This window comes from Nanorana parkeri, unplaced genomic scaffold, assembly GCF_000935625.1.
Source record: "Nanorana parkeri isolate BGI_ZX_2015 unplaced genomic scaffold, ASM93562v1 scaffold961, whole genome shotgun sequence".
Taxonomy (NCBI): domain Eukaryota; kingdom Metazoa; phylum Chordata; class Amphibia; order Anura; family Dicroglossidae; genus Nanorana; species Nanorana parkeri.
Genome location: NW_017307229.1, coordinates 215172 through 226005, shown reverse-complemented (window position 1 = coordinate 226005; position 10834 = coordinate 215172). Strand labels below are relative to the sequence as shown.

The following is a 10834-nucleotide window of genomic DNA, read 5'->3' as shown; positions in this document are numbered from 1 at the left end:
GGGGGCAGGGAATTATTTAAGAGGGTGTATTTAGGGGCGGAGTTAAGGCCGGGGCAGGGTAGGGGTTAGGTGGGCAGCTGGTGGCGAGTAACTCTTAAGGCCTGGCTAGTAACTCAGGACTTGACATTTTTACCCCTGCTTTATACAATACTATATGTACTGATTTCAGCAGTATCATAATCATACCCCATAATTACCTGGCCAGATATTTTTCAGGCAGTATCAAATAAAGAATTATTTGGATTCACATTAGTGCATGAATGTATTTCTTGTACATATATCTATGTTGTCATCTGCACAATAAGGGTGATCAACCCAACTTTTAAGTGTATATAGGACTGATTACAGGGGGAGAAAATCAACCCCAAACCTGCATTAACAGCTAATATCAGACAATATTGATTACTTTATTAATAAATAATAAAACAATGTACTGTAGATAACTTGGTATTTGCCATGCCTTGCTAGCAGTAGATATGCAAAAACATGCAAGGGTTTAATAACCCTTTAAGGTCCCAGTATGCTTTTCTATTACTCATTACTATACCAACGCATTGTTTCTTAGTATCAAATGCAATTAGAATGTGGTATGTAGAATGAAATATCAGTAATTGGGTCTTTCTGGTAAGATTTCTCCATTGTTCTGGAAAATAAAAGCATACACCACTGTTTTTTTTCCCTTATGTAGTAACTGAAAGAGTTTCCTAACCCTTGATAATTACCTTGATAATTAGCTAATTATTATCAGCCTTGTAGACTAATTAAAGGTGGCGTCTACTATTACAGTTTAAGGGTGTTGGTGTGTTAAATATCATTAAAAAAAAGTTTAACTAGCATTAATTGCATTTCCAAGCTTCAGCACTGCCTCTGTGATCCAATACTGGTCCTCTTTCAGGCTAAATGATGCCCAGCATCATTCAACCCACCTCCTTTGATACCAGGACATCAAGGACACACCCCTGAGGATGCTTTATCAGCCCCCCTGTGCTCACAGAAGAATGCTGTAGAGAACACCACTGAATTGGGTCTTAAACTAAGAATTATATATTGTGGGGAAAAAGACACTAATTAGTTAACCCTAAATTACAAGCCGATGTATTGCTGAATAAGGAGGAAAGGTGAACATTTATTGTAACTGTACTGGTTCCCTTTCTTTTGTGAAGTGCTGCACAAAATTTTGGCACTGTATAAATCCTGTATAATTACAAAAATAATAATACATTTCTTTTTGTGTTGTATAGAAAGCCCAAATCCACCTACATATGTCAGAAAATGAACTGACATGCACATATAATGTAACTTTTAGGAATTATCACCATAACGTATTAAGAAATATAAATCCAAGCAGCAACAATGTACCCACTGGCTTTCTACCTCTTTCACAAAGACTGTTGCTGTTAGGGACACTATAAGCCATTCTTCCCATGTCATTTGGAGCTGCATAACTGATTTGCCTCATTGCTCTGCTGCTTATATTGAATACAAAACGTGATTGAAAAGTCATCCTGTCAAATCAATCAGTCTCATGTGAATGATCACCACTATTGTACCTTGCACTGAAAATCTGCTATTTGTCTCCTATTTGGCACTCCTTTTCACGGAAACGAATATTACATGAGAAATGTCTGTCTTTTTGCAGACCCGAAGGGGCAGTGATATGGAGAAGAGGAGTTTTGATAGCCGAGGTGACCCTATCACTGGTGGTAGAGCTCTGCCTATCAAACAGGTAATTGTATTTCTGTGAAATGTATCATGGCAAAGGTACTTCTTTTTTTATAACTAGCAAACTGTGGCCATTCCTTGAAAGGCTTAGTTGGAATGGTGTGTTGCATTTATGTGTGCAAAGAAAAGCTGGAAGTGGGAGTGAATGCTAAAGAGAAGAACAGACTGGGAGATGGGAGCATACCAGATGGTAAAGCTGAATCGGTGCAAGTGCTCTAAAGTGTCTTTTATACTATATGCAGGATATAAGAAGGATAGCTCTGTGTATTGGAGGGATCACCATCTCACTGCTGCTGGTGGTAATGGGAAGTAAAGTGTGTGCTGGGGCAGTATATAAAATAAAGACTAATGTGTGTGCTGGGGGTGGGTACACACTGCACTGAGGAAAGAATCCTTCTTGGTAAAGTAAAAGTGGGACTAAGCTTTATAACCGTATAGGATTACTAAAAGGAAGTAAAGGCTGGGTAATGCACATGTTTGTGTAAATTTTAAGTAGTATAATTTGCCCCTGCTGGACTTTATCAGAGCCTGCACATAACAAAACGGACTAATGCATGCAATTTAACAAAAGTTATTTTCATTCTTCTTTATGATACACACTGGGTTGTTTTATGTAAACAGGGATGATGTTAACACTCAATGGATAACTTAGTATTGTCAATAGAGATGACTATTCATGCCAGCATTGTTATATGCTTAGAAATGGTTGGCAAGGGCCAACTACAGACAAGCTAAAGCTCTTGTTTTAGTTCTAGATAGAACTAGGAAGGGTTATAATCCCATCAGGTTTTAAATGCTATAGTAAAACAGATTGAGAGGAAAATTTATGGAAGTCGCATCAGCAAGAACAATATACCGCAGTACAGTTTATATTGAATGTCTTGAAGTTGGACAGTGGGGGGCAATATTTTTATATGGTACTTTTTTTCAACCTCTCCTAGTACTGACATTCTTTGTTCCACCCCTTTCAATATCACTGTAATACAGGAAGGCTTAGTCTTCATATTAGACATTCCATCTGTGCAGGTTGTGTGGTTGGGGAACTTCAATACGGTTCTCAATGTGAGTCTGAATAGCCTACACCTTCCCAATTGGGAGCCCCAAGCAAACCCCCTCACAACATTAACTATTCCGTTAGTAGATGTGTGGCACAATACACTGAGTGGCCAGATTATTATGACCACCCCATCAGTACTTCGTTGGGCCACGAGATGACTCCACGAGATGACTTCGTTGGGCCGCCTGGTGACTCCACGAGATGTTGAAAGGTGATGCGAGGAATCTGACACTGCACTGTTGCCCTTCTGTTGTCTTGTACTAGTCTTGCCACTCTCCGTTCTGCCCTAACATTGACTAGTAGCTGACAGCCACAATGCGCACGTTCAGACCCAGATTTTCGGCTGACAGTCCAGTCTTTAAACACTTTAACAACAGCTGCTCTTGAACATTTAACGAATTCTGCTGTTTTGCTGATACTCGCTCCATGGCTCCGAGCGCCAACAATGATCCCACGTTCAAAGGCTGTTTAATCGTGTTGTTTACCCATATCTTCAGAAAAAAATCACTTCTACTGTCGTGGTAAACAACCTGCTTCCCTATTTATAATGGTCTGGCCCTCTAGCAACTTCAGCGCAAAATTATAGCTAATTATAGCTAATTTGCCTACAAACGTCAGGTGGTCATAATAATCTGGCCACTCAGTGTATGTGTCTGGAACAATAGGTATACTCCTTCTACCTATGACTACATGTCTAGAATTTATATAATATTACTCAGTGAACATCTCTTTCCCCTGCTCAAAGGGGATACTTATCCAGGATCCTTTCAGACCACTCCCCATGTGGGTTACACTTAACTGGTCATTGACACATTCTCCTCCTGTATTGGAGAAAATAATCTGGAGGATTTACATTTGTTGATTGTACTGCTACTGGAGGTTTTGCGGATGTTAAGTTTTGAAGGATCAGCTCATGACAATGTAAATTGAAAACAAGGATCATATCTTCTCTTAGCTTGCAGGCACACAAAGTCCTCAAAAACAAAGAAACGGTGAATGGAACATTGTACTGTCTTTTAAATCGGGAGCCATGTGTGATCCACTGCTCTTGCAAGTTATAGGAACACTTTTGTACAATGGGGTTGACACCTCTGACTGTATCAAGGAACGCAAGTCTTTTGAAATCCTGTTCAGATTTGACTACCTGAAGCTTCATTAGCATGTCATTTGTGCTTTTTTTTTGATAGGCTTTGTTAGGTATTTTGGGAAAGCTATCACATCTTTCAAATAGTGCACCTTCTATCACATTTGTTGAACTATAACATTCATGAAGTCTGCCTCATTTTAAGGCCAGTCTATGGGTAGTTAATATTTATTATGCTTATTTATGTGGCGTGCTCAGCAGACACGTTTCCAGGCCATTTGTTCAAGAGGTCTGTCACTTCACTGCACCAACTTTAACCCTCTAATAGCATAGAAGGAAGATCGCTAGCCCCTGTAGTTTGTAGGATGATCATTGAACTTTTCAAGGTCCTTTAATAACTAACTTACATCCTCCAAAGAGCTTAGTTAGCATTTGGACAAGCTGACTGTGTATGGTTTTGGTGGAAAGGTGGTGTGTAATCATGACTTTTAAGTGTCTCTGGTTAAAGACAACCTCTACCCTATTGTTCTGGAGTAAAAGCTCATCCTGTGGGATAATTTCCAGACCTGGGTACTTTGCATGTGGACACTCTGTCAGTAGTGGTGTCACCTTTTTGAAGTTCCCTTGTTTGCCAGCTTGACCATTGTAGCTGACTTGCAGTGGTGCCATGCAGCATCTTTTGATTGTCTCCTCAACGGTGTCTTTTCTCATCTCTTCTAGCTGAGTGCTGCTGCTTGACCTGAAGTGTTGATAGATTTACTCTAAAGTATGTTGCAGAGAATCATGAGGTTCAGCTTTTGGACTAAGTATATTGCTGCGTCTGGAGCATTGACTGCTTTGGTATTTAGCTGACTCTTAGGCCTTGGCTTCAGCTATGTGGGCTGCTGCTGCTTTCTTCTTGACAGCAAATTTTTGTAGTCTTGCTTCTAGGAGTGTTTTTTCAGGGGCGCCTCATGCTGCCCTCTTTCAGATTTTCTCAGCCTCTAATCATACTCTCCTTTTTTTTTCATTTTTTGCGTGTGCACTATTTCTAGATAAGAATGTAGAGGAACTGAAGACTTGGGGCCTTGTTTTATATAAAGATGTGCGACATGCGCGACATGTTGGTTCTGTGTAAATGCTTGCCTCTGTAGAGACTACAGTATTGCAGGTAACTGCACTGAAAGGTTAGCAGGCCTCTTGGTAGATACTGTCTTATATTCCACTTGCTACATAGCCACTGTTTCAATGTTTTTTCTTCACCACACATTACCATGTGTTTTATGTGCAGCTAGACATGCAGCTAAACCCTCCTTTTTTCCAATAATCCAGACTATGTGAACAAATCATGAAGCTTTATTGAATAGAACAGGGTGAGTGGAACAGTGATGTTGCCCTTAAGAGAAGAGGCAGGCGTTTCCTCCATAAGAGCTTAAACATGGTGGCTAGGCTTCTAGATGCTTCTTCTTACTCTGAGTCCTAAAATTGAGTCTTTGTTTCTCAGAAAGCATCTGTTTACTCTTCCTGTAGAGTGGGCTCATGGGAAATAGGAAGGCATGGTAGGGCCAAAATACTGCTGTACAAATTTATGTACTTATGTGAGGCAGTGAACTTTGGCCACAAGACAAAGGTAAAGAAATAACAAGAAAACATTATAAAAACCCTATGCTGGAGGAATGACTTCCACACTGATGAGATTTCCCCTTGCTTCTTTTGTTTCTAGTGCCTGTCACTGGGACTGAAAGTGAGGAGAGATTTCTCTAACGGGGACATAGACATCAATATACATCTGACAGGGTGTTACACCCTTCCCACTCTATTTGAGTTAGAATAAGAAGGGAGGATGTTCCCTTAATTCCTATTCTAACTCTTCTCAAACAGAAAAAGAGATAACATTTCCTAAATGGAGGCAGGCAACAATAAAACTTGACAGAGGTTCTAAATAAGGATGATGACATAAACCAAATAATGATTTTCAGCTAATCTTATTTGAAATTCAGTGAACCCAAACTTAGAAGAGTATCCCATTGATGACTATGGGGGAAGATGGCAGATGTTGTTGTTTAATTCTAGCCATTTTAAGAGCTAATAAACTATTGTCAAGAAAATGGATAGGAAGCTGGACACTGTAATGGGAGACATGTTCAAATACAGAAAAAAATGTATTAAAAAAATCAGGACAGCAAGGAGAGGGTCTTTGCTTGAGGATTTGAGGACAACATTGAAAATACACAAATCCTTTAAACAACATGCTTGGAGGACGCCTGAAAGCTGTGTGTAGATATATGGAACAGTACAATTTTCATGAACAGTCTTAGCAACAGCGTACCCTGGCAACACATATTTTGTTGTGGAACTGATTTTTTTTTCTTTTACAGTTAGCTTTGTTTACATACAGCAGTATCACCCCAATATGGTTCATTTTAATTTGAAAAAGGCTTTCAAAGGGTAATCGGCCCCCCTTGACTGACCGATTTGCTTTGGGTGTCCCTGTCACTGATGCAAAACTGTCTTGCCACTGGTCAATCTCTATCAAGCTCTCAGACTTTGCAGGTAACCATTGAAGCAGCTTGATAGACATTCTTAAGTTGGCCATACACCTATAGATTTTCTGCATATTCCTCCATCTACGTAAACTGTGTGGATGGAGGAATCTCCCACTGGACCAAGCTTCAGTATCTTGCTAGTCTGGCTCTCAAAACACCCGAACAGTGCCTGCATCAAATCAAATCAGATTGTTCATGTATTTTGACAGCCAGCAGGGCCGACTAGCAAGATACTGAAGCTTGGCCCAGTGGGAGATTCCTCCATTCACACAGTTTAGCCCCATCTGACCATAGAAAATCTGCAGAAAATCTATAGGCATCTGGCCAGCTTAATCCTTTCCTTGCATAATCTGTGACTGTCAAGCTTATTCCGCCATCTTTTCCTTATCCTATTCACTAGTGGTGGCCTGCTCTAGTTTAGCCTCCATAGCGTTTGAATGAAGTAGGTCAGTCTTTTTGTGTAGGTCCTTCACATAATAGTGTTTTTCATTTTTGAATACAAACTATTAATTTAAAGTAAAAATTGTGATTTTTTAACGTTTTGCATAAAGTAAGGAAGGGGTATGTTTCCATATATTATTCCTCCAATGGAACTGAGAAAACGGATGTACTTGGCATTGCCTCCATGCTCAGACCGCAATACTATATAATGTCACTAGGGGTCAGTACCACAGTGGTTTTCCATTATTCCTTAACCTTGTAGTTGTATAACCCGAAATGGTTACTATTGTTAGCGTTGTAACCCCAGGCAATGCACTAAATGTCGAAAAGGGTAAACAACGTGTCTTTGAAGAATGTGATCATTTACAAAAGGGTATATGTTTGAAGCTTAACACCAAGATTAGACATTTTTTTATAATGCCTATACACGTTTATACTACTAATACCATGTAAAAATGGTCATCTTCTGAAATGAAGCACTTATTTGCATTTGTGCTGTGTTTCAATGCATCCCTATGCTACCGAGGCCAACACATAAGCTTTACAAGGACCATACAGTGTAGCAAGGGTTAATGTATGCCCACAGTGCATAGATTAATTTCCCTCCTGGTACATGCTAATTTTTTACCATTTGATTAGCTAATTCACTACTGGCAGTACACTGTAGAAGTAAATGACAAACACCCACACAGCCGCTCTAGAGCGACACCTTAATTGTTACAGTTGCCTTCTGTAAAGTATGTTAAATGGAAGAAGTGTACTAGGACACAGTAGAGAGCTGTATTTAATCCTTTCATGGAGCAGCTACATGCAGCTTCTGGTGGGAGGACCTGCCGCTAGTTGAACCCACACACATTCCAATTGAATCCTTCCACAAAGCCAGTGGCAAAGTACTGAGGATAGGACAGCAATGTTCAGCTACCTTTTACTGAGCTGCAGAAAAGAAGCAAACCTCTGTGGGTGTGAGAGATGTAATCGGTGTCTAGGAAAGGGCACTGTAAATTGAAAAGTATACAGTATATCAAGTATACAGAGATCAAGTAAAACCCGGACAGCCATGTAATGGGATGTAGGTGTGCCTGCCACAGCTTCTTAACCTCTAAAACGCACAAGTTAGTCAGGTTGAAAAAAGACACAAATCCATCGGGTTCAACCTATAGATAACATTTTATTTTCAAAACGTTATGTTGCAAAAGGGAAAATGAAAAAGCAGGTCACCAGCACTCAGATTATTTAAATAGATATGTCCTTTTTAATGGACAATTGTATCACGACAATCAACAAATAGGCTTTGTTGATTGTCGTGACACAATTGTCCATTAAAAAGGACATATCTATTTAAATAATTTGAGTGCTGGTGACCTGTTCTTTCATTTCGTACTTTGCACGGTGCCATCCGTGGTAGTTAATACAAGCACCATCGTTCTTACTGGCCGGGATTGCTGTAAGGTGAGCGGAGAGCACCCTCACCAACTGAAACATGTTGCAAAAGGGATCTTTCAGATATCTAGCAAGCATTTTAAAATCTATGTCTGCGTAAAATAAAAAAAAAATATATATAGTGTGGCAGTGTAAGCCGATGCCATGGTGTAGTATGGCGACTTTGGCACCCAGGACTCTCAGCCAAAGGGGCTGAGAGGGTCCAGAATGTGAAACATGGTATAAGGAAGAGCCTGGCTTTTCAGGTTCGTCCAGGTTTTCTTGTAGCTGGGATCTGGAGCTCTGGAGATTTCGTAGAGCTCTGGGTGGGATGAGATCTCCAGTCCTGGGGCCCGGTGTTGCCAATGACCAGCTTGGGCTGATCAGGTGGCTGAGAGCAGCCTCATTAGGAAGCCAGCCCAGTGCTCAGGGGAGTGTTGGAGTTGCGTGTGTGCAGGGAGCACGCGGACACAGACCAACTCGGGTGCGTGCTGGGCGCACACGAGGGGAGAGGTCAGGAAGGTCGGTGACCCCAGGGACCTGTCGGACGCACTGCTTGGAGAGCAGAGCCAGTGCCCACGAGGGGAGACGTCAGGAAGGTCGGTGACCCTAGGACCTGTGGTACAGACTGCTAAGAGAGCAGCATGAGTGTCTTGAAGCTGAGGAAAGCTACAGAGCCATATAAAGGACTGTCTTATGTTGCTGCTGCAAGCTATTTTGTGTTTGCCCTTTAATAAACTGCATTTTACTTGACTTACCTGGACTACAGTGGAGTGTCCTTGTTACAATATATAGTACATCTCTACAATACATGCACATTTTACCATGTTTTATCACTTTCGGATGCTGCAAGTACAGACAAAACATTTGATCCTGGCAGAAATGCACTGAGCTCCTAATTTCTTGTTGTGGACTGAAAACACAGTGCCTTTACTGCACTGAAATCAGGAATTTCCATCAGCGCTGCCTAATTAATTTCTGCTGAACTACAGAATATCCCTTCTTTACTTTAGGGAGTTCTTCTGTAGTTCACAGAGGAGAACTGGAAGAGCTGATTGGGCTGCTTGAGATAACACTGCACATTGCACAGGACATCAGACAGCTCTGGATTTCTGTCAGAATCATATAATTTATATATATTTATTGTTTTCTGTTTTTATAACATAGATATAACAAAACGCTTTCAAATGTATATATTTAACAGACCATAATGGAGCAAATATGCAAAGTTTATTGTTAGGATTTACATGGATTTACATGTGTCAATGTTTTTTTTAACATAGGAGATGCCCTGAGGTCTGACATTTGCTGCCCTATCACCTGCTATTTATGCTAAGAATGCAATATCTTCTGACTTCTACATCAGCATAACAGTATTAATCCTACAATCTTGTATTTGATTACATTGAAGTTAACTACAAAACTACAGTTGTGTGTTATCCACAGTTAACAGTGTATGTTATCAACATGGCAGAGCAGTAGCTGTCAGGGCTTGGACCCCACACAGCCCCTGAGATCCCGCACAGACACCTTAGACCCCGCACAATCTCCTGAGACCCCACACAGCCTCCTAAGACCCCCAAACAGCCCTCCTGAGACCCTGCACAGCCACTTGAGATCCTCTGCTGGAGACATAAGGCCAATACTCCGGAGCTTTACAGAGTATGTAGCTTCATATTATTCTGCATTGATGTATAATGCATTGCTGGGATTTGTAGTCCTCTATAGCTGGTTGCCATTCAGCATTGCTGTATAATGTATTCCTGAGATTTGCAGTTCTCTGTAGCTGATGGTATAATTCTGCATTGCTGTATGATGTATTACTGAGATTTGTAGTCCACTCTAGCTTATGGTATTATTCTGCATTGCTGTATAATGTATTGCTGGGATTTTTAGTCCTCTACAGCTGGTGGTATTCTGCATTGCTGTAAAATGTATTGCTGAGATTTGTAGTCCCTCTACAGCTTGGAGTCAGTAGCAGAACTACCAGGGTCACAGCGTTTGCAGCTGGGACCAGGCCCTGGCACTTCACCACTGTCCTAAAATCATTAGTCTGTATTGCTTTAGAAAAACTGTCACATGGCACACACACAAAGGGTATTTGTAATTGGTATTGGCGAGTACTTGAGCAGCAGTATCGGTACTCATACTTGGTGTGGAAAACATTAGATCTGTGCATCCCTAAAAAAAAAAATGCAAACACATATATAAAAGATAATATGTGCTTTTAATATTTTTCTGAATTTGAGCATGAGCATCGCAACCATGACCTGTGGATTGTTGGTGCAATTCTCTGGCTTCTGCAGACTCTTCCTCCCAGCCCCTGTACGTGGCAAGGTATGGACTTTTAGTTAAGGGAATGGGAGAAAGTATGAATGGACTTCAAGTGCTGTCACCATATGCCTGCGCAGTCAGGCTGAACTTGAAAAGTGACAGCAATCTGCTCAGAAAAGAACCCTGTGATCCAGGTATGTGTGTGTGTGTGGGGGGGGTTGTTGAGTTAGGGACGTCATCATGTTACATGTTGCAGAAAAGAACCCTGTGATTTAGGTATGTGTGTGTGTGTGTGTGGGGGGGGGGGGGGGG

General features: G+C 40.9%; 1 protein-coding gene across 1 annotated transcript in view; it reads left to right on the top strand.

The window, feature by feature from the left end:
• Positions 1–10834, top strand: part of AGAP2 (ArfGAP with GTPase domain, ankyrin repeat and PH domain 2) — a 159097-nt gene that overhangs the window by 119090 nt on the left and 29173 nt on the right. The window contains exon 9 of the mRNA XM_018566600.1: positions 1640–1726. Within this exon, the coding sequence (XP_018422102.1) occupies positions 1640–1726 (87 nt within the window). The remainder of the gene's footprint in view (positions 1–1639; positions 1727–10834) is intronic.